The 25,718-nt window shown below is 39.8% G+C and overlaps 1 protein-coding gene across 1 annotated transcript in view; it reads right to left on the bottom strand.

Moving 5' to 3' along the window:
• CHN2 (chimerin 2) overlaps window positions 1-25,718 on the bottom strand; it is a 964,914-nt gene that overhangs the window by 608,106 nt on the left and 331,090 nt on the right. Inside the window, exon 2 of the mRNA XM_053714191.1 lies at window positions 1,343-1,381. Within this exon, the coding sequence (XP_053570166.1) occupies window positions 1,343-1,381 (39 nt within the window). The remainder of the gene's footprint in view (window positions 1-1,342; window positions 1,382-25,718) is intronic.

The following is a 25,718-nucleotide window of genomic DNA, read 5'->3' as shown; positions in this document are numbered from 1 at the left end:
GTTTTTAGTCTTAGGCCGTGCAATCACAAGTCCTGAAAAAACCACTATGCATCGCATAGAAAAAACGCTACATGTCTCAGCTTCAGAGCCTGTACACACATACCCAATGCAGGTTGAATCACATAAGAAACATGATAAGAGACCCCTTCCCCGTTCACCAATCCACCCTAAGGAGGAAATATCCCTTGATTCCAAGATCTGTACTGAAGGTGCCTCAGTGAGGCCCATACTATACTGTCATAATAAATCACATTACAGACAATGTAATAAAATGAAACGATCTTACCGGAATCTACGCCGTGGAACAGGAACACGGCCCTTCAAGTGTGACGAATAGTAGCAAAGCCCCTGTCATGGGCTCGAGAGAAGACAGCAGGTAGCAAAGCGAAGTTCGACAAAGCCAAGTGCTGAAAGGAGCTGTTATAACGAGTCGGGATGGTGTCGCAGGGGAAGCTCCCACTGCATCTCTGGACTCTCGCCCAGGCCCTCCACGAGAGGCTAACAGGACTACTTAAAACTCCTGTCCCATGTCGAAGGGTAGCACCCTCCATAAGAGACATATTAAAATTAAATAAAAGTATAAAATAAAAAAATAAAACAAACTTCTGACACTTCTCTGTCAACCTCCTGGGACGAAAGGCAAAGAATAACTGGGGGATAGGGGAAGTGGGAGTAGTATTTAAGCCTTTGGCTGGTGGGCCTTTGCCTCCTCCCGGTGGCCAGGTTCTTATTTTCCCATAAGTAATAAATGCGGCTGTGGACTCTTTCCCATTAGGAAGAAAATGCCATGTCAAGTATAATTACGTCTCTCTTTAAACCATAAAAAGTATGAAGTAACCAGGATAAATATAACAGATACTCTCAATAAAATATGCAGATTAGCTAATCACCCTACAAAGAGGTGCTACAGAGAGGAAGGGAGAGTGGCCTGGGATATTTATTAACATAGCCTCATTGTGTGTAATCTTTTATTTTTCATGAGTTATATGAAGTTTTATGCTACGCTAACTGTATTAGTATGTGATGCTCCTCAATACCTTTTATTTATCCCCCTACTCAGCTTTTATTTTGCTGTCTATGCCCGTATAACATCTAGTAACAAAGTAAAACATTTATTACTGATTATAATAACCAAAAAAACCTATATTTTTCCATAACATATCTACTTGCAGGGGTTTAAGCGTTCTGATTAAGTACAGATTTTACATACCAGTAAAGCTTTCTATTTATTCATTTAAATCTTTGGTTTGCCACTAAGATTTGCCCACTCCTGACAAGTTTGCATTTAAACAATGACAGCAGATGGCAAAAGAGAAATGATATTGTTTTCTTCAGTACTTACAGTAAGATTTCCATACTGGAGGCTGATATTCTTCTGCATCTAGAAAACAAAGAAATCAATCAATTACTAAATAATGCCGGGAAGGGAGCAGATTAACAAGTTCACAGCTGTCTGCAGAGATCTACATGTTGTTGGTTTGATAAAGATATATTGATATATATATATATCAGACAGTTTTATTTAAGTAGCTTATAACAGTGCTGGACTATGCTTTTTATGTTATTGAAATTTAGCCATAAAATTAAAGAAACCGTTTTGTGCATGAATAACAAGTGTTAGTGGATTTTATTTTTAAAAAAAACACACCTTGGAAACAATAGCTTAGATTACGAGTATTGCGTTAGGCTTAAAAAGCAGTGTTGGCCGGTCCCAACGCTGCTTTTTAACGCCCGCTGGTATTACGAATTTTGCAGGTACAGGTGTACCGCTCACTTTTTTGGCCAGACTTGGAAATACCGCAAATCCACTTACGTAAATTGCGTATCCTCTTTTTTTAATGGGACTTGCACAGCGCCGGTATTACGAGTCTGCCAAAAAGTGAGCGGTAGACCCTCTCCTGTCAAGACTGGTACCGCATTTTAAAGTCAGTAGTTAAGAGTTTTACACTACAACGCCGCAGCATAAAACTCTTAACTAAAGTGCTAAAAACTACACTAACACCCATAAACTACCTATTAACCCCTAAACCAAGGCCCTCCCACATCGCAAACACTAAAAGAAAAATTTTAACCCCTAATCTGCCGAACCGGACATCGCCGCCACTATAATAAATATATTAACCCCTAAACCGCCACACTCCCGCCTCGCAAACATTAGTTAAATATTATTAGCCCCTAATCTGCCGCCCCCAACGTCGCCGCCACTATACTAAAGTTATTAACCCCTAAATCTAAGTCTAACCCTAACCCCCCTAATTTAAATATTATTTAAATAAATCTAAATAAAATTACTATAATTAACTAAATTATTCCTATTTAAAACTAAATACTTACCTGTAAAATAAACCCTAAGATAGCTACAATATAACTAATAGTTACATTGTATCTAGCTTAGGGTTTATTTTTATTTTACAGGCAAGTTTGTTTTTATTTTAACTAGGTAGAATAGTTATTAAATAGTTATTAACTATTTAATAAACTACCTAGCTAAAATAAATACAAATGTACCTGTAAAATAAAACCTAACCTAAGTTACACTAACACCTAACACTACACTATAATTAAATTAATTCCCTAAATTAAATACAATTAAATACAATTAAATAAAATTATCTAAAGTACAAAAAAACAAACACTAAATTACAGAAAATAATAAATAAATTACAAGATTTTGAAACTAATTACACCTAATCTAATCCTCCTAACAATTAAAAAAGCCCCCCCAAAAGAAAAAAAAGCCCTACCCTACACTAAATTACAAATAGCCCTTAAAAGGGCCTTTTGCGGAGCATTGCCCCAAAGTAATCAGCTCTTTTACCTGTAAAAAAAATTACAAATCCCCCCCCAACATTAAAACCCACCACCCACACAACCAACCCTACTCTAAAACCCACCCAATACCCGCTTAAAAAAACCTAACACTAACCCCTTGAAGATCACCTTTCCGGGAGAAGTCTTCATCCAACCGGGCCGAAGTCCTCAACGAATCCGGCAGAAGTGGTCCTCCATATGGGCAGAAGTGGTCCTCCAGACGGGCAGAAGTCTTCATCCAGACGGCATCTTCTATCTTCATCCATCCAGCGCGGAGCGGGTCCATCTTCAAGACATCCGACGCGGAGCATCCTCTTCTTTCCACGGCGACTGAAGAATGAAGGTACCTTTAAGTGACGTCATTCAAGATGGCGTCCCTTCAATTCCGATTGGTTGATAGAATTCTATCAGCCAATCGGAATTAAGGTAGAAAAATCCTATTGGCTGATGCAATCGGCCAATAGGATTGAGCTGGCATTCTATTGGCTGATTGGAACAGCTAATAGAATGTCAGCTTAATCCTATTGGCTGATTGGATCAGCCAATAGGATTGAACTTTAATCCTATTGGCTGATTGCATCAGCCAATAGGATTTTTCCTACCTTAATTCCGATTGGCTAATAGAATTCTATCAACCAATCGGAATTGAAGGGACGCCATCTTGGATGACGTCACTTAAAGGAACCTTCATTCTTCAGTCGCCGTGGAAAGAAGAGGATGCTCCGCGTCGGATGCCTTGAAGATGGACCCGCTCCGCGCCGGATGGATGAAGATAGAAGATGCCGTCTAGATGAAGACTTCTGCCCGTCTGGAGGATCCCTTCTGCCCGTCTGGAGGACCACTTCTGACGGATTCGTTGAGGACTTTGGCCCGGTTGGATGAAGAATTCTCCCGGTAAGGTGATCTTCAAGGGGTTAGTGTTAGGTTTTTTAAAGGGTGGTATTGGGTGGGTTTTAGAGTAGGGTTGGTTGTGTGGGTGGTGGGTTTTAATGTTGGGGGGGGATTTGTAATTTTTTTTACAGGTAAAAGAGCTGATTACTTTGGGGCAATGCCCCGCAAAAAGCCCTTTTGAGGGCTATTTGTAATTTAGTGTAGGGTAGGGCTTTTTTTTATTTTGGGGGGCTTTTTTATTTTGTTAGGGGATTAGATTAGGTGTAATTAGTTTTAAAATCTTGTAATTTGTTTATTATTTTCTGTAATTTAGTGGGGGGGGGGGGTTTGTACTTTAGCTAATTTTATTTAATTGTATTTAATTTAGGGAATTAATTTAATTATAGTGTAGTGTTAGGTGTTAGTGTAACTTAGGTTAGGTTTTATTTTACAGGTACTTTTGTATTTATTTTAGCTAGGTAGTTTATTAAATAGTTAATAAGTATTTACTAACTATTCTACCTAGTTAAAATAAATACAAACTTGCCTGTAAAATAAAAATAAACCCTAAGCTAGATACAATGTAACTATTAGTTATATTGTAGCTAGCTTAGGGTTTATTTTACAGGTAAGTATTTAGTTTTAAATAGGAATAATTTAGTTGATTATAGTAATTTTATTTAGATTTATTTAAATTATATTTAAGTTAGGGGGTTAGGGTTAGACTTAGGTTTAGGGGTTAATATGTTTATTATAGTTGCGGCGATGTTGGGGGCGGCAGATTAGGGGTTAATAATATTTAACTAATGTTTGCGAGGCGGGAGTGCGGCGGTTTAGGGGTTAATATGTTTATTATAGTGGCTGCGACGTTGGGGGTGGCAGATTAGGGGTTAATAAGTGTAGGTAGGTTGCAGCGACATTGGGGGCGGCAGATTAGGGGTTAATAAATATAATGTAGGTGTCAGCGATGTTGGGGGCAGCAGGTTAGGGATTCATAAGTATAATGTAGGTGGCGGCGGTGTCCGGAGCAGCAGATTAGGGGTTAATAATATAATGTAGGTGTCGGCGATGTCGGGGGCGGCAGATTAGGGGTTAATAAGTATAAGATTAGGAGTGTTTAGACTCGGGGTTCATGTTAGGGTGTTAGGTGTAAACATAAATTTTATTTCCCGATAGGAATCAATGGGGCTGCATTAGTGAGTTATACGCTGCTTTTTTGCAGGTGTTAGACTTTTTTCAGCCGCCTCTCCCCGTTGATTCCTATGGGGAAGTCGTGCACGAGCACGTTACACCAGCTCACTGCTAACGTAAGCAGCGCTGGTATTGGAGTGAGATGTGGAGCAAAATTTTGCTCAACGCTCACTTCTTGTCTTTTAACGCCGGGTTTGTAAAAACCCGTAATACCAGCGCTGTAGGTAAGTGAGCGGTGAGCATAAACTGCTCGTTAGCACCACATAGCCTCTAACACAAAACTCGTAATCTAGCCGAATGTGTTTAACCACTGCAAAGATATTAAACACATAGCTAATGTACCGTCTGCAGTAAACTGTCCCTTCTAAGTAGGACATGGCTGGAGAACTAACCAGCAACAATATTTGCATAAAACAGACAATCAATGGCTTTTTCTTTATAAAGGGCCAGAAAATTAATGTGAATTTAACTTTATTTTAACCCAATTGCAGGGTTTAATTACAGCATTATATTATTACATAAGAATGTCTCTTTAACTTTCCAGTTACAAAGTTTAGTATATATATATATATATATATATATATATATATATATATATATATATATATATATATATATATACAATAATCTAACACCAATAGTAATTCCTATTTGTAATGTGTGTGTGTATGTGATTGTATGTGTGTATGCGTGTGTGAGTCTAATGTGTGTCTGTCTATGTGTGTGTGTATGTGAGTGTGCATGTGTGTATACAAGTGTGCGTGTGTACGTGAGTGTATGTAAGTGTTTGTGTGTGTGTGTATGCTTGTGTGTATGTGTGTATGTGAGTGTGCATGTGTCTATACAAGTGTGTGTACGTAAGTGTGTGTGTGCATAAGTATATGAGTGAGTGTGTTTGTATGCATGTGTGTGTATGAGTGTAATGGGTGTCTGTCTATGTCTATGTGTGTGTGTGTGTGTGTGTATGTGAGCGTGCATATCTGTATCTGTATACAAGTGTGTGTGTGTGTGTAAGTGTTTTGCTTGTGTGGATGTGAGTGTGGATGTGAGTGGATGTATGTGAGTGTGTATGTGTGTGTATATGAGTGTGTAAGTGTTTGTGTGTGGATGTGAGTGGATGTATGTGAGTGGATGTATGTGAATGTGTATGTGTGTGAGTGTATGTATGTGAGTGTGTGTATGCTTGTGTGGATGTGAGTGTGTATGTGAGTGGATGTATGTACGTGTGTATGTGAGTGGATGTATGTGAGTGTGTACTGTATGTGTGTATGTATATGAGTGTGTGTGTGTAAGAGGAGTGAGTAGGAGACCACACAGTGTGACAACTAGTCTTAACTGTAACAAGTGTAGCAAGAAATGCCATGTGCAGCACTCTGAGTGCTATTAAATAATAACAAGTGCCGTAGTTCAGTGTTTCTTAGCCTTTTGGTAGCAAGTGCCCCTACAGGCATAAATTTTTGTCCTAAGATCCCCAATGCAATTCATAAATACTATTGGGTAAAAAAAAAAACAGATATATTTTTCCTGTTTTCTGGAATTTATTTTAAAACCCAGCTTCACAGAATGAAAAGGCAACAAATCTTTGGAAATATTAGAGCAATAAATAATATAGAAAAACAAAAACACACAAACCGCTGCTCTATAACCCTGTCCGGCTGCTCTGAGCAGGCGGACAAACATTGCTGCAATTCAACCCAATCGAGTACAATCGGGTTGATTGACACCCCCTGCTGGCCGCGAGTCTGCAGGGGGCGGCGTTGCACCAGCAGCTCTTGTAAGCTGCTGGTGCAATGCTGAATACGGAGAGCGTATTGCTCTCCGCATTCAGCGAGGTCTTGCGGACCTGATCCGCACTGTCAGATCAGGTCCGCAAGACCTTTAATAAATAGGCCTCTTTACCTGGCCCTTTCCCTGTGCACAAACCGTATATCAGTGTTTCTCAAGCCAAATTCTAAGGAACAGGTGAGTCAGTCATAGTGAGTACTGACCAGGCCAGACAGGGAAGTACCATTGGGCCTGTTAGGGGTGTTTAGGGTTCAACTGACAACTTGATTTGTGTGATACAAATGTTTACATTAGCTGGATCATGAAAAATTCAATTAAATTAAAGGACAAATGCTGGAGCACCCCTCACTGAAGCTCCACTACACCCAGAGCTACTGTACCACAGTTAAAAAACAAGGCAGTAGTTTGCTGACCCCTAACACTAAGCAATCTCTCAGCAACAGTACAGTAAATGTAACCTTATAATGACATATGTATCTCCTGTATAGAAAAGAGATATGTGATTTATTAAACTCTGCAGAGAAAACGCAAGTTAAGTACTTCTCACCTGTCATCACATCCAATCTTGCTACAGATTTCTGCAGACTACAACAAAAAAATGAAATAAACATTGAGACCGCTAATAAGTATTGGTATTGTAGGTAGCCTTCCAGGTCATTTCAAAATACATTCAATATTTCTACACACAGTGATAGTTGTGCTTATTTAATGGTCACAATCTCTCACAATGTCCTGCAGCTGTAACACCTAATAGCAGATAACACTTATGCTACAGAAGAGTTTATATAGCACACAAACGTCATTTTAAAGGGACATGAAACCCAATTTTTTTCTTTCATGATTCAGATAGAGCAAAACAATTTTAAACAACTTACCAATTTTCTTCTATTATTTAATTTACTTAATTCTCTCAATATTTTTTGTTAAAGAAGCAGCAATGCACTACTGGGAGCTAGCTGAACACATTGGGGAGCTAATAATATGAGACAAATAAGTGCAGCCACAAATGAGCAGCTCCTGAGCTTACCCTAGGTATCCTTTCCACCAAAGGAAATTAAAAATAGATCATTAAAATTAAATTGGTAAGTTGTTTAAAATCAGAAGCTCTATTATGGTGGTAGCTTCAGGGGTGTGTTGTAAAAATACAGTTTAATAGATTGTGCATTATATGGAGAAATCCATATCTGACTTCTGGATGGACTTTTACAACTGTTGATTGTTTTGATGAGAGGTTTTCTTTATATGTCTACTTCTAGAGGAGAGCATAAAAGCTATATTAGACAGAAATGATTATCACATAAGTGTTAAGTATACACCAATGTTTATGTACTTGATTTGACAAAGGATCATTTGTTTGTATGTATATGAAAGTGGAAAAGAAAAAAAAAGAAAAAAAAAGAGAAAAGAATACTTAAAATGATGGTAAACCCTAGCGTTTTTGAAATGCTAGGATTTACCAGTGCAGCAAGTAAAGAGGTCTTTCAGTCATAGGGGTATATTTATCAATGTGCGAGCAGACATGATACAATGTAGAGTATCATGTCTGCTGCACATCGATAAATGCAGACAGTATATGCTGTCGGCATTTATCATTGCACCAGCAGTTCTTGTGAATTGCTGGTGTAAATATCGCCCCCTGCAGATTCTAGCAGGGGGTGTCAATCAACCCGATCGTATTCGATCGGGTTGATTTCTGTCTGCGGCCTCAGAGTAGGCGGATAAGTTATGCAGCAGCGGTCTTAATTAATATGCCCCATAAAGTCTAAAATACTTCTTGCTGAAAGTTCCTTTACTTGTCTGCAGCGTTCGCCTCGCCGAGTGCCTCAGACCGCCCGCGACAGAACACTATCTTTTCAATGAGGTGATGTTTTTACATCTTAGCCAATAGCCTTGTGGACCAACTGCCATTATGCCGAAAAGCTAGCATGCTATTGGCTAAGATCATCACCTCACTGGAAAAATAGCGTTCTGCCGTGGGCGGCCTGAGGCGCTCAGTCCTGTGAACGCTGCAGACAAATAAAGTAACTTTCAGCATTAAGTATTTTATACTTCATGACTGAAAGTCCCCTTTATTTGTTGCACTGGTTGAGGCTGAGCTATAGGAGCTCTAAAACAGAGCTACATAAGGAATCGAGAAATAGATTAACTTCACTTGTTTTCAAACTATTACTAAAGTACCTTAGTGCTGAATTAATTTAAATGTGTTGTAATCATTCTACTGTTGTCCAGTACTCATCATTTGCTCTTTTGTAGCAGCCTGTATATGAAAAGAGGTGATTTCTCATCATAATTTTCTACAATATCTCTGACTCCATCCTGCATATTTTTGTCTATTAGTCACATATTTCTGCTGCCTCTTTATAACTATCTCAAGGGCCGATCACAATCCTTTAGAAAAATCTTGTGATGCCACTCAATGCCATCCTATGACAAATCTATGGATCACTATCTCCTGCATATTATCTCTCTTTCTCTGCTCTCTTCATCATCACAAACATTTATTGATTTAATGCTTCTAGACAAAAGACAGTCACCTTAAAAGTGCGACTAAGTTCACCCCCAGATTACAGTTACCACAAGTTAACAACACAGCACCCGAACACGAGTATTTATGTCTTAGACATTTTATTAAACATTAACACACAAGTTCTAACTAAATAAGGATTTATAATATATATATATATATATATATATATATATATATATACATATATATATATATATATACTCATTCTACAAATTAACTCTTCATGATACTGTGCAGTATATTCTTTGGAGGAGGAGCTTATTATACCGCATCCAAAGAACTAATTTTGCTTAAAGTGTTCATAGATGGGTAGACTGTTGTGGAAAATAGATACAAATAAAATACATACTATTATAGACTTGTAATAATGCATTGCACTCTAATCTTACCACATGCAATCCAACTGTAAATCAGTTTTCCAATACTTTACCACACATGCTCTGATCTCTGTAATAAACGGTTATCTTTCCAGCACTACTACATTCCCTACAATTCCAAACTGTAATTTATCCATTAAATGGGTCTCATTATTTATGGTTCCACACATACAAATATTTAGGCAGTTCTGTTTGGTTGCAGGCAATATATGGGAAAGATTATAAGTACATATTTGTGTTACCACTGAAGGCTAGGCACAGTACTGTAAATTAGATCCATATGCTGCTGTTAGATAATATTTAGAGGGAAATGATTAAAGATGCCTTTAATAGACTCAAAAGAGCAACAGAGTATCAAATAGTGACAAAATTGAAATATTAAATTCTAAGGGTATTAACCTAAGCACATATTAAAAGATTATCCTATCAGAATCCTCTTAGATAAGGTGCTTTGAAGGCTGAATGAGCTAAATAGCAGTCACAAGAGTTTTGGAATAAAACTAAAGCATAAAAAGTAAAAATCAGTTAATTTACACACGCACACATATATATATATATATATATATATATATATATATATATATATATACAGTATATATATATATACAGTATATATATATATATATATATATATATATATATATATATTTAAGAGAAAGAGGTCACCTGCGCTAAAATCTAGGATATGTCATTGATTTGTATATCAAATCAAGGAAAAAAGGCTATCAGATGGATATGAAATATTCCTAAGTAATGATACCTATAGGTAGTCTGAGTGTGATCAAACTAGGTATAAGATGGCGTGCTGCCTCTGTATTGAAACAGAGTACCCCTGACTCTGTGGAAAATGTGTGGAAAGAGAGAAATTTCAATATGAGGTAGAGGCGCTCAGCTATACTTTATACATAATAAGTCCAAATATATAAAAAATTAGTCTTTGTTGGTGAATTTCATCACAAATGCAGATTCAATTGAGAAATTTCTGCTTACCAGCTGTTACCTCAATCTTATGATGTAAGAGATGTGCCCAGGTTTAAAGATGATTCACTGAGGTAGTTCTTCTGTGTCCTGGTGATGTTCCTGGAAACCTGTTGTTAAAGTGGGTCCCTCTTGTTCTGATTCTTTATAGGAATGAAGATCCTGGACTCTCTTTAGGTAGGATGTAGACTATAACCCGTCTGTTATATCTTTCTTGCAATGGTGGTAGGAATGTTGAATTCTTATCCTTTAGGAGGAGGTGGTGCCTCTAGGTGGTGAGAATCTCCTTCCCCTCAGGGTGCAGTCAAGACGTTGTTCATAGAAAGAAAACAGAAGCACATAGCATAATATTGTTTTGACACAATAAAAATATTTATTTAATAATAATATGCGCTTACATTAAAAACCCTCAATCAACATGAGGTAAGTGAGAAACATGAATACAACTGAAGAAGAAGTCACGCTAGACTTCGAAACGCGACGAGAGTTTTATTACCAAGCACCTGGACCCTTTTACCACCGCTACTCCCACCATAACCAAGGACACAGCCATTCAAGTTGTATTCAGGTTTCTCACTTACCTCATGGGTCAACTACTTGGAAGGCAGCTATGCTCACCACTATACCAGCTAGATCAAACAGAAGAAAAAATAAACTGGAAGTGTTGGTCCAGGAACGCAAACCTTAGGAACTAGAAGTGGTCCTTGAGGATTGGTATGTGAAGGGAGCATCCTTCAGATCTATTGTGGTCATGAACTTCCCTTCTCGAACGAGGGGAAGAATGGACCTATTGTCTCCCTCATGAATGAGGAGACATTCTTGTTTAAGTATTAAAGGTCCAAATTCCCTCCTTCTTTGGAACCACGAAAAGATTTGAATAGTATCCCAAACTTCTCACTGCGATAGGCACTGGGACAATAACTCCTAAGAGGACAGATCCCGTATGCACCCCAGAAAGGCTTCCCTCCTTTCTGGTCAGGAAGACAGGAGAGAGAGGAGGAACTGCCCTTGGGTGGCTGAGACTTGAAACCTATCTTGTAACCCTGAGCTATGACCTCCAGGAACCATGGATCCTTCACGTCCCTGAACCAAGCGACTGAAAAGAGCGACAGTCTAACCCCTACATGATCCAGAAGAGGACCGGGGACCATCCGTTCATGCCGACTTAGACTCGGTAGGCTTCTTGCTCGGCTTGTATTTATTCCAGGACTGAGCCGGCTTCCAAGAGCTCTTGGTTTGCTCAGGCTTACCGGGGTACTGCTGACATGGGCTTTTTAAAAAAAAAAGAGCGAAAATTGTTCCTTAGACTCGTTCATATTCTCTTGTGGTAGAAGGGCACCCTTGCCCCCTTTGACCATGGAGATAATAGAGTCCAGGCCTGGACCAAACAAAATCATTCCCTTAAAGGGGTTAAACAAGTCTAGACTTAGAAGTCATATCTGCAGACCATGACTTTAGCCAGAGCCCGACAGACCTGAACAGAAAAAACTGAAGTCTTAGCATTTAGGCGAATAATCTGCCTAATAGCATCACAGATAAAAAAATTAGCACCCCTGAAGGCTGTAAATCTTTCCTGAGTAACATCGAGGGGACCTCTCCACCCCTCAGAGTCCTGAGTAACGTCGAGGGGACCTCTCCACCCCTCAGAAGGTAGTTTCTCCAGCAACCGCAGCAACGGCCGCCTCCGGTTGAAACAAAGGGATGTCCATCTCAAGACCATTCTGGGTGATTGTGACTACCGTTGCGAGTCTGTCAGGATGGGGAGCCTATGGACTCCGGACGAAAAACAACTTTCTTAATAGAGTTTCCATCCTTTATCCATGGGCTCTTAAAACAAAGAGCTATCCTCAAACGGGATAGTAATAAATTTAGCAAGGTTGAAGATAGTGTCATCCCATTTAGAGAGTCCAGGACCGGGAACGATTTGTTAAAGGGAGAAGAAAGGAACGATTCAGTCCCATTCGTTCTTAATAATGTTCGCCATCTAACAGGAGCAGGGAAGGATAAGGTACCACCCTGTCCTCAACTCTATCCAATTTAGGAATCAAAGGTTCCTCAGGCAATTTGGCCTCTGGAACCACTGAATTCACCAAAAAACTTCCTTTAGAAAAAAGTGCAAATTCCTAAAACTAAAGTCTGGTTCCTCCGCAGCCGGAGATTTAGAGGCAGCAGACTCTGACCCAGAATGTTCATACGCTGAAGTTTCAGAAAGAACTTCTTTTTCTGATAACCCTATCAGTTAAATCCAATAAATTATCTGATGTACTCTGGGAAAGAGTGCAATATGTAACCTCTCACTTGCGCTTAGCAGGGCGAGGTAAAGCATTAAAGGCTGCTGACACCGCCGTCTGAGCTGCACAGTAACATCTGGTGAAAAAAATGGCCTCTCCAGGTGGAGGATCAGCAATGCTACAGGAAACTGCATGTGCAGAGAGATAAGCATGTAGGGTACGCACCTCACTGGACGACAACTCCTCGGAAGTGGACGGCTCAGCTAGGGTTGCCACCTCAGCCATGTTTTCCTGGAAACTTCCGAGTTACACATGCTGCAGGGTGTGCAGAGAGGAACATGTATTGTGTTTCTGGACAGCACTATTCATATTCCTCCCTGTACACCCTGCAGCATGTGTAACTTATAAGTGTTCTGTATTTTAAGGGACGGGTGGCAACCCTAGGCTCAGTGGTATCAAATATGTTTGATATTATCACATTATCAATGCATATGGAACATAATTGAGGGGCGGTACTAAGGCCTCTTCACAATATAAACAGGAATTACTCTTTAGGAATAGAGGGAGTGCCCTCTAAGTAACAGAATCCTCTATCGCTAGTGCAATAACCGGAGAACTATAGAAATAAAACATCTTATTTTATTCAAAAAAACTGCACCTTTATATCCCAATAGCTGGGGCACTCCCCACCTCCCATGACTGTGATGATCTTTATAATGTATTAGCAAACAGCAAGGAGAGAGAACAGGAATACAGACTTTATTCAGCAGCATCCATCTTAACAATAACTGCCCGCCCCCTCCAATCACATGACTAAAATGTTAACTGTTTGTAGTGCACAGAGTGAACTAAGCATAACTATTGAACTTAAACTATAACATAAAGCATACACATCATTACATCTTCCCCTTCAAATATGAAACACTTAATATGAGACAAAGTCTTCCCATATTTTTGGTTTAATAGCTCGACCATAACGAGAGAAAGTAACTGCTGGCTCACTAGCAGTACAATCAGTGTCAGGTTGAGAGTCATTCCCAGCATTATCGCAAGCTGATACACTTATGTTGTCCTCAAAGTCCTCAGTAGACTTTACATCCATGTTAGGGAATTCTGTGCATTCATTGCTTTGCTCTTTATTGTCATTGCTGCTTGGTTCCTCGAGTAGAGTATCAGCTGCAGTGTCTGGTCGAAGATGACGCCTGTTGCGTCTCAGTTTCTGTCCACACTTGGTTTTGATTATATATGACCTTGGTGAATTAGCTTCACTGACAATTCGAGCAGGTTCCCATGTATCCCCAGTGACTCTGTGTCTCACAGCTTGCCCAGCCCTGAGTGGACCAAGTAACTTGGTAGATTTGTCAAAATACAGCTTTTGCTTTTTCATGTTTATGTTCCTCTGACCTGTTACCTGATCCTGTGGGATAGTCTGAGGCTGCAATTTCTGTGGTGCAATAGGCACTGTGGTCCTCAGTGCTCTACCCATGAGCAGCTGTGCAGGTGAACATAAACCCTCCATGGGTGTTGCACGATAGTTTAACAGGCCTAGGTACACATCCTGCCCTGATGATTGTGCTTTTCTGATAATGGATTTGGCTATGCCAACATACTTCTCAGCTAAACCATTGGCCTGTGAGTGATACGGACTTACTGGTTTGTGCCTGACTCCCCATTCACGCAGAAAGCACTGGAATTCAGCACTTGAGAATTGCGGGCCATTATCAGACACAAGTTCTTCACACACTCCATGTCTCGAGAGTATTGTTTTGAAAGCCCATATGATTGCTGATGCTTTTAGATTTCTCAGCTGTACTAACTCAAAGAATTTGCTGTAGTAATCTACTACTATCAGGTAGTGGTTGTCCTCAAAATGAAAAATATCTGTGGCCAGTCTCTGCCATGCCCGTGAAGGAGTGTTCCATGGTGTGAGAGGTTCTTTTGCATTGTTTTTTTGAAATGTCTGGCAGGTTTCACATGTCTTCACAAGTGTCTCAATATCAAGGTCCAAATTAGGCCAGTAAACCACATCCCGTGCTCTGCGCTTACAAAGAGTAATGCCCAAATGTCCCTGGTGTATTTGCTCCAATATTTCTGCCTGCTGTGATTTAGGAATAACAATACGGTCACCCATGAATATGATATCCGTATGAAAGGATAGTTCATTTCTCACAGGCCAGAATCCCTGCAACTCAGGAGAAAGCTTCTTTCGTTTTTCTGGCCAGCCATTGCACATGACACGAATTAGTTTTTCTAGTACTTTATCTTGTTTGGTATCTTGTCTAATTTTTTCCAGCCGTACATCAGCTATTGGAATATTTACTAGTACTGTATGTACCTGTTCTTCCAATTCAGGTTCATCCCGTGCTTCATGTCCTTCTGGAAACACCCTAGACAGCGTATCTGCCATCGGAATTTCCTTTCCTGGTTTATATTTCACTGTGAGATCATACTGTTGTAGTTTCATAACCATCCTCTGCAGGCGTGGAGGTATAGCAGATAGTGGTTTTTGCATGATGTACTCCAATGGTTTGTGATCAGTTTCCACAACCACTGGGCGACCATAGATATACTGGTGAAATTTCTCACATCCATTTACAATGGCCAACATCTCCTTCTCAATTTGAGCATAATTGGCTTGTGTTGTTGTCAGAGCTCGTGAAGCATATGCAACAGGATGTCCTTGTTGCATTAGCACAGCACCTAACCCAAACTGGGATGCATCCACTTGAAGCACAGTGTTGCAGTTTACGTCAAAATATTTCAGTATTGGCCCTGGATGTTTAGTGATCAGTTTTTTTACTTTCTCAAATGTCTTTTCCATGTTTGCGTCCCAAGACCAAATAGCATCCCTTTGTAGCAATGCACGTAGTGGGGCTGTCAGCTGAGCGAGGCCCTGAGAAAACTTGGATAGATAATTAAAAATGCCTAATGATGTCTCTAGTTCCTTCCTGGAGGATGGGGCCTTCATGCTAATAACTGCTGTTATCTTCTTTGGATCAGGCTTTAAACCCTCTTTGGTTAGAAGGTGTCCAAAATATGTAACCTCTTCTACCCCAATTTGCATTTTGTTTGGATTGAGTTTAAGATTTTTCTCCCGACACCGCTTGAGTAAGGCAATAAGGTTTTTGTCATGTTCTGTACGATCCTTTCCATAAACCAGCAAATCATCAATTATTACTTCAACACCATGTAGACCAGCAATCAACTCATGTGATTTCTTTTGAAATATCTCCTGAGCAGAAGCAATGCCGAAAGGTACCCTTGTGAAACGCCATCGTCCAAAGGGGGAGTTGAAAGTGGTCAGGTGACTGCTGGGTTCATCAAGACGCAATTGCCAGTAACCAGATTGTGCATCTAGTACACTAAACACTGTTGCTCCTACTAGCTTGTGAGCTATATCATCTATGGTGGGGAGTTTGTAGTGTTCTCTCATTATTACTTTGTTCAAATCACGTGGGTCAATGCAAATACGAATTGCGCCTGTGTTTTTCTTCTCTACCACAACCATAGAACTGACCCATTCTGATGGTTCTGTGACCTTTTTTACTACCCCCAACTTCTCCATCCTAGTTAGTTCTTGTTTGACTTTAGCCTCAAGGGATAGAGGTATTTTCCTTGGGGCATGAATGACAGGCTGTGCACCCTCTTTTATACGTATGCGGCTAATCCCCGGGAGGCACCCTAGGCCTTTGAATAGATCACTGTACTCATGCTTAATGTTGTCCTTTGACAGTTCGCTGCACCCACCATCCACAGCCATAATGATCTTTACAAGTCCAATATCTTTACTTGTTTTTAGACCTAATACTGCTGGGGCTTTTGTTTCTATCACAAACAATTGTAAGACCTTTTCAGATCCCTTGTAAAAACATTTTGCATGGCAGCGACCCATCACTTTCAGCTTTTCACCACCATATCCCAACAGTTTTGGTAGGTCTTGAGTCTCTAAGGGGAATTCATTTCTAAGGAGTTCCAGGTATGTGTGGCTTGGCACACAGTTTACTTGTGCCCCTGTATCTATTTTGAATGTGACTGGAGTTTTGTGAGCCCCTATCTGTAGGGTTACATTTGCTTCATCTGCAGACTTGTGTGATTTCTGTACTGCTGCAAGATATATTGGGGTGCAATCTGAGTCTAACCCTGCATTGTCATCATTGTCCTCTATGGCGTGTACAGCCTGTGTTTGTGTCCTTGCAATATGTGAAAACAGTTTACACACCCTGGCAAAATGTCCTCTTTTCTTGCATTTATTACATATCTGCCACCTTGCAGGACAGGCAGCATTTTTGTTGTGCATGTTTCCACAGTAGCCACAGGTTGCTTGTGTGTTACTTGTCCCAGTGTCCCACTTGCCTTTTATCCCCTTGTGTCCTCTTTCTTGCCAGTATCTGCTGCTTTGATTTTCTATAGCACTGATCTGGTGTTGTGTTCCTTCCAGTACCTGCATGTCCTTTCTTGACATTTCATATGCTCTAGCAATCCTGATGGCTTTCTCAAGATTTAAATCTTCTTCCTGCAGCAGCTTTTCCTGAACTTCTTTAAACTTACTGCCCATCAGAATACGGTCTTTTATCATATCACCTGCATCATAAAAAGCACAGTCTTTGGCAAGCAAGCGCAGCTGTGTCACCCATTCATCCACAGATTCACCTCCACACTGATTCCTCTCATAAAACATTTTCCTCTGCACTGTGGTGTTTTTCCTTGGATTGCAGTATGCTTCAAACTTTGCAAACAATACCTCTGGTTTTTTTTTGTCATCTGCAGTGATATCCCCACTTGCCTGCCAGGCTCTGCATACATCACGTCCCTTTTGTCCCACACATATCAGAAAGTGTGCTGCCTTCTGTTGATCAGTCCATCTGTCTGCATCTGGGCCTGCAAACACAAGTTCAATCAGCTCCCTCCATTTTGACCAATTGTCAGAAATGTTCCCTGACTCTAAATCCAGAGAAGGAATGTTCTTTGTGTTGCTGTTTGCTGCCATGTCACTTTTCACCCCACTTCTGGTACCATGTGATGATCTTTATAATGTATTAGCAAACAGCAAGGAGAGAGAACAGGAATACAGACTTTATTCAGCAGCATCCATCTTAACAATAACTGCCCGCCCCCTCCAATCACATGACTAAAATGTTAACTGTTTGTAGTGCACAGAGTGAACTAAGCATAACTATTGAACTTAAACTATAACATAAAGCATACACATCATTACAATGACCCAGACAGTACAGAGAGTTAGGACTCCTCTCTGATAGACACCCGGTCAGGAAAGAGGGAAAGAATCACATGGTGCACAATGCAGGACTGTCCCTGCTATGAGAAAAAGCGCCAAGCTTGTAAGCTGCATGGCTCTCAAAGTGAAAGTAAAACCTGTATATTTCATAACAGCCTATGAGCCCATAACATCTCACACATAAAGCAGCATAAAATCAAATAAACATATAAGATCCCCCTCAGGAGATATTAACCCTTGATTCTATACAGATAAAATGAGTCATACTGTGACCCTGTCTTCTTGCCTTATCATACATGTATAAAAAATGAAATGATCTTACCAGAATCTATGCCGTGGAACAGGAACACGGCCTTTCAAGTGTGTTCCTTCGCTCCTGACATGGACTTGAGAGAAGAAAGCAGACAGCGAAACTGTTAATCTAAGTCGGGATGGTTTCGCAGAAAGACTCTCCCTGCATCTCTGGACTCTAACTTTCACCCATGCTCTCACTGAGAGGCTGACAGGACTACTTAAACTCCAGTCCCATTGCGAAGAGTACTACCCACCATAAGAGACTACTCTGAATCTTCCGAAACTTCTCTGCCAACCTCCTGTGACGAAAGGCAAAGAATGACTGCGGGATGAGGGGAGTGGGGGAGAAATTTAAGCCTTGGGCTGGGGTGTCTTTGCCTCCTCCTGGTGGCCAGGTTCTTAATTCCCACAAGTAATGAATGAAGCAGTGGACTCTCCTCCCATTAAGATGGAAATTATGTGGGTTTCATGTCGCTTTAAACTTAAAAACAGTCAAACTAGTAGCTAGTGCTGCTGCTGCCCCTGCAAGCAGATCAATTTATCAAGAACAAAAATGAAGCTTATATACTTTCTGGCTGACACAGGAACCAATACGCTGGCATGAACAAAGCTGGATTGGTATTGAATAGTGTAAATCTGAAGCCTTTACCATGTGCAGAAAAGCAACTCCTGCCTTTAAAGGGACAGTAAAGTCAAAATAAAACTTTCATGATTCAGATAGAGCAAGCAATTTTAAACAACTTTCCAATTTACTTCTGTTATCAAATGTGCTTTGTTCTCTTGGTATCTTTTTTGAAGAGTCAGGAGCACGTGTCTTTAGAACTCTATGGCAGCAGTGTTTTGCAACATTTTATAACGAAGCTACAAATGATGATGTAAACCACTGCTGCCATAGAGTACTAAAGACACGTGCACACTCCTGAGCTCTTAGGAGCCTACCTAGTTTTACTCTTCAAAAAAGATACCATGAGAATGAAGCAAATTTGATAACAGAAGTAAATTGGAAAGCAGTTTAAAATTGAATGCTCTATCCGAATCATTAAAGTTCAATTTTGACTTTCCCTTTAAAAGGATATTCCAGCCAAAATAGGAAACCACATGGGTGCATTTCGGTATTGAACAGAAGCAATTTTGTAATATACATGCATTAGTGAAAATGCTTATAATAAAAGCTATAGCTGTTACAAAAAGTGTATTTAAGTATTCACCGTGCACCAGCATTTTAAACACAGCACTTGCTCAGAGAGCCTAAGGTGCTTGTACCATTAGGTAATGACTCAATTTGTCAATTGCTGACATGATACAAGCCTCACTGATGAACTGAGCAGCTGCAATATTTAAAATGTGGGTGCAGTGACAATGTTTAGCTATGCTTCACATGCTTGTGCAGAGAAAAATGTTAACACTAAAACAGAGATAACTTTTACTAGAAGCATTTTTGCTAATACATGTATATTGTAAATATGTAATTAATCTATGCACATTTATATTTTGACTGGAATGTGCCTTTAAGTAATGCATTCATTTATTTGTCCGTTTCTGTTTTTTTTTCTATTGAAGGAACATTTGTTTATAGTTTAAAGACAAATGCAATATATATGGAAAATTTGCTGTGTTTTTCTTTTCTATTTGTCCGTCAGCAGCCCGCAGTTACCATCGCACAAGGATATTGACCAATCGCACAAGAGCATGGCTTTTCAATCACTCAAACAAATGAGTTTAGGGTGATTTATCTCTGCACAGGGAGTTAACTGAAAGCATTGGATGAGCCAATAACAGGAGGCATATATTGAAGACACCAATCAGCAGCTCCTGAGCCAACCTAGGTATACTTTTCAACAAAGGATGCCAAGAAAACAAAATAAATTAGATAATAGAAGTAAAGTGGAACATTGTTTAAAATCACATGCTCTATCTGAGTCATAAAAGAAAAAAAATAGGTTTCTTGTCCCTTTCATGCTTGTGGAGGCCTCTGCTTGTCTAAAAATAGTGCTATTGGGATTGTTTATAAGCCGGTGAGTGTAATTATGTCACAAGCACAAATTTCTCTCTAATTTAAGTAGTAATTTAAAGGGAAATAAAACAGGTTGAGATCTGTGCATATCCTAAAGGGATAATTAATTAAAAATAGTTTGCATAAAACAATTGTTTAAAAATTGCTGGCAAGTATTTTAAAATAATTTTCAAAAATAAGCAAAATTAATTACATTGCTAAGCTGCCTAGAGCAGCCAACTCCACCCACCCTTAGGCCTAGATTTAGAGTTTTGTCGGTAACGACCCGCGTAGCTAACGCTGGCTTTTCTCTGGCCGAAACCTTTTAAATACCTCTGGTATTGAGAGTTCACAGAATGGCTGCGTTAGGCTCCAAAAAGGGAGCGTACAGGCATATTTAACGCCACTGAAACTCTCGATACCAGAGTTGCTTACGGACGCGGCCAGCTTAAAAAACGTGCTCGTGCACGATTCCCCCATAGAAAACAATGGGGCTGTTTGAGCAACACCTGCAAAAAAGCCGCGTTCAGCTCCTAACGCAGCCCCATTGTTTCCTATGGGGAAACACTTCCTACGTCTGCACCTAACACTCTAACATGTACCCCGAGTCTAAACACCCCTAACCTTACACTTATTAACCCCTATTCTGCCGCCCCCGCTATCCCTGACCCCTGCATATTATTATTAACCCCTAATCTGCCGCTCCGTAAACCGCCGCTACTTACATTATCCCTATGTACCCCTAATCTGCTGCCCCTAACACCGCCGACCCCTATATTATATTTATTAACCCCTAATCTGCCCCCCACAACGTCGCCTCCACCTGCCTACACTTATTAACCCCTAATCTGCCGAGCGGACCTAGCTGCAACTCTAATAAATGTATTAAACCCTAAACCGCCTCACTCCCGCCTCAAAAACCCTATAATAAATAGTCTTAACCCTTAATCTAAAATAGTTAAAATAATTACAAAATTACCTGTAAAATAAATCCTAACCTAAGTTACAATTAAACCTAACACTACACTATCAATAAATTAATTAAATAAAATACCTACAATTATCTACAATTAAACCTAACACTACACTATCAATAAATTAATTAAATACAATATCTACAAATAAATACAATGAAATAAACTAACTAAAGTACAAAAAATAAAAAAGAACTAAGTTACAAAAAATAAAAAAATATTTACAAACATTTGAAAAATATTACAACAATTTTAAACTAATTACACCTACTCTAAGCCCCCTAATAAAATAACAAAGCCCCCCAAAATAAAAAAATGCCCTACCCTATTCTAAATTACAAAAGTTCAAAGCTCTTTTACCTTACCAGCCCTGAACAGGGCCCTTTGCGGGGCATGCCCCAAAGAATTCAGCTCTTTTGCCTGTAAAAAAACACATACAATACCCCCCCCAACATTACAACCCACCACCCACATACCCCTAATCTAACCCAAACCCCCCTTAAATAAACCTAACACTAAGCCCCTGAAGATCTTCCTACCTTATCTTCACCATACCAGGTTCACTGATCGATCCAGAAGAGCTCCTCCGATGTCTTGATCCAAGCCCAAGCGGGGGGCTGAAGATGTCCATGATCCGGTTGAAGTCTTCATCCAAGCGGGAGCTGAAGAGGTCCATGATCCGGCTGAAGTCTTCTATCAACGGCATCTTCAATCTTCTTTCTTCGGGAGCCATCATCTTCCAGCCGACGCGGAACATCCTCTTCTCCCGACGCCTACTTGCCGAATGACGGTTCCTTTAAATGACGTCATCCAAGATGGCGTCCCTCGAATTCCAATTGGCTGATAGGATTCTATCAGCCAATCGGAATTAAGGTAGGAATATTCTGATTGGCTGATGGAATCAGCCAATCAGAATCAAGTTCAATCCGATTCGCTGATCCAATCAGCCAATCAGATTGAGCTCGCATTCTATTGGCTGATCGGAAGGGCTTCGTTAGGCTCCAAAAAGGGAGCGTAGAGGCATATTTACCGCCACTTCAACTCTCAATACCAGCGTTGCTTACGGTAGCGGCTAGCTGGAAAAACGCACAATTCCCCCATAGGAAACAATGGGGCAGTTTGGGATGAAAAAAACCTAACACCTGCAAAAAAGCAGCGTTAAGCTCCCAACGCAGCCCCATTTTTTCCTATGGGGAAACACTTTCTAAGTCTGCACCTAACACCCTAACATGAACCCCGAGTCTAAATACCCCTAATCTTACATTTATTAACTTCTAATCTGCCGCCCCCACTATCGCTGACCCCTGCATTTTATTATTAACCCCTAATCTGCTGCCCCTAACACCGCCGACACCTATATTATATTTATTAACCCCTAATCTGCCCCCCCAACGCCGCTACTATAATAAATGTATTAACCCCTAAACCGCCGCACTCCCGCCTCAAAAACTCTATAATAAATAGTATTAACCCCTAATCTGCCCTCCCTAACATCGGCAACACCTAACTTCAAGTATTAACCACTAATCTGCCGACCGGACCTCGCCGCTACTCTAATAAATGTATTAACCCCTAAAGCTAAGTCTAACCCTAGCCCTAACACCCCCTAAATTAAATATAATTTTAATCTAACGAAATAAATTAAATCTTATTAACTAAAGTATTCCAATTTAAAGCTAAATACTTACCTGTAAAATAAACCCTAATATAGCTACAATATAACGAATAATTATATTGTAGCTATTTTAGGATTTATATTTATTTTACAGGCAACTTTGTATTTATTTTAACTAGGTACAATAGCTATTAAATAGTTATTAACTATTTAATAGCTACCTAGTTAAAATAATTACAAAATTACCTGTAAAATAAATCCTAACCTAAGTTACAATTAAACCTAACACTACACTATCAATAAATAAATTAAATCAATTAACTACAAGTACCTACAATTAAATAAACTAAACTAAATTACAAAAAACCCCCCACTAAATTACAAAATATAAAAAAGATTACAATAATTTTAAGCTAATTAAACCTACTCTAAGCCCCCTAATAAAATAACAAAGCCCCCCAAAATAAAAAAATTCCCTACCCTAATCTAAATTAAAATAGTTAAGAGCTCTATTACCTTACCAGCCCTTAAACAGGCTTTTTGCGGGGCATGTCCAAAGAAATCAGCTCTTTTGCCTGTAAAAAAAACACAATACCCCCCCCCAACATTACAACCCCCCACCCACATACCCCTACTCTAACCCAAACCCCCCTTAAATAAACCTAACACTACCCCCCTGAAGATCTCCCTACCTTGAGTCCCCAGCCAATCAGATTCAAGTTCAATCGGATTGGCTGATCCAATCAGCCAATCAGATTGAGCTTGCATTCTATTGGCTGATCGGAACAGCCAATAGAATGTGAGCTCAATCTGATTGGCTGATTGGATCCACCAATCGGATTGAACTTGAATCTGATTGGCTGATTCAATCAGCCAATCAGATTTTTCCTACCTTAATTCCGATTGGCTGATAGAATCCTATCAACCAATCGGAATTCGAGGGACCACATCTTGGATGACTTCACTTAAAGGAACCTTCATTCGTCGGTAGTCGTCGGTAGAAGAGGATGTTCCGTGCCGGAGGTCTTGAAGATGGAGCCGCTCCTCGTCGGATGGATGAAGATAGAAGATGCCGCTTGGATGAAGATGTTTGCCGGTCCGGATGTCCTCTTTTGCCCGGATAGGATGAAGACTTCTGCCGCTCCGGATGTCTTCTTTTGGTCCATCGCTGCTCGGCTGAGTGAAGACGACTCAAGGTAGGGAGATCTTCAGGGGGGTAGTGTTAGGTTTATTTAAGGGGGGTTTGGGTTAGAGTAGGGGTATGTGGTTGGTGGGTTGTAATGTTGGGGGGTGGTATTGTGTTTTTTTTACAGGCAAGTCTAACCCTAGCCCTAACACCCCCCTAAATTAAATATAATTTTAATCTAACGAAATAAATTAAATCTTATTAACTAAAGTATTCCTATTTAAAGCTAAATACTTACCTGTAAAATAAACCCTAATATAGCTACAATATAACGAATAATTATATTGTAGCTATTTTAGGATTTATATTTATTTTACAGGCAACTTTGTATTTATTTTTACTAGGTACAATAGCTATTAAATAGTTATTAACTATTTAATAGCTACCTAGTTAAAATAATTACAAAATTACCTGTAAAATAAATCCTAACCTAAGTTACAATTAAACCTAACACTACACTATCAATAAATAAATTAAATCAATTAACTACAAGTACCTACAATTAAATAAACTAAACTAAATTACAAAAAAAACCCACTAAATTACAAAATATAAAAAAATTACAATAATTTTAAGCTAATTAGACCTACTCTAAGCCCCCTAATAAAATAACAAAGCCCCCCAAAATAAAAAAATTCCCTACCCTAATCTAAATTAAAATAGTTAAGAGCTCTATTACCTTACCAGCCCTTAAAAGGGCTTTTTGCGGGGCATGTCCAAAGAAATCAGCTCTTTTGCCTGTAAAAAAAACACAATACCACCCCCAACATTACAACCCACCACCCACATACCCCTACTCTAACCCAAACCCCCCTTAAATAAACCTAACACTACCCCCCTGAAGATCTCCCTACCTTGAGTCCCCAGCCAATCAGATTAAAGTTCAATCGGATTGGCTGATCCAATCAGCCAATCAGATAGAGCTTGCATTCTATTAGCTGATCGGAACAGCCAATAGAATGTGAGCTCAATCTGATTGGCTGATTGGATCCGCCAATCGGATTGAACTTGAATCTGATTGGCTGATTCAATCAGCCAATCAGATTTTTCCTACCTTAATTCCGATTGGCTGATAGAATCCTATCAGCCAATCGGAATTCGAGGGACCACATCTTGGATGATGTCACTTAAAGGAACCTTCATTCGTCGGTAGTCGTCGGTAGAAGAGGATGTTCCGCGCCGGAGGTCTTGAAGATGGAGCCGCTCCTCGTCGGATTTATGAAGATAGAAGATGCCGCTTGGATGAAGATGTTTGCCGGTCCGGATGTCCTCTTCTGCCCAGATAGGATGAAGACTTCTGCCACTCCGGATGTCTTCTTTTGGTCCATCGCTGCTCGGCTGAGTGAAGACGACTCAAGGTAGGGAGATCTTCAGGGGGGTAGTGTTAGGTTTATTTAAGGGGGTTTAGGTTAGAGTAGGGGTATGTGGTTGGTGGGTTGTAATGTTGGGGGGTGGTATAGTGTTTTTTTTACAGGCAAAAGAGCTGATTTCTTTGGGGCATGCCCCGCAAAAAGCCCTTTTAAGGGCTGGTAAGGTAATAGAGCTGTTAACTATTTTAATTTAGATTAGGGTAGGGAATTTTTTATTTTGGGGGGCTTTGTTATTTTATTAGGGGGCTTAGAGTAGGTGTAATTGGCTTAACATTCTTGT

Source organism: Bombina bombina, chromosome 5 (genome assembly GCF_027579735.1).
Source record: "Bombina bombina isolate aBomBom1 chromosome 5, aBomBom1.pri, whole genome shotgun sequence".
Classification (NCBI taxonomy): Eukaryota; Metazoa; Chordata; class Amphibia; order Anura; family Bombinatoridae; genus Bombina; species Bombina bombina.
Note: the sequence above shows the minus strand (reverse complement) of the source record. Positions and strands in the feature narration are given on the sequence as shown.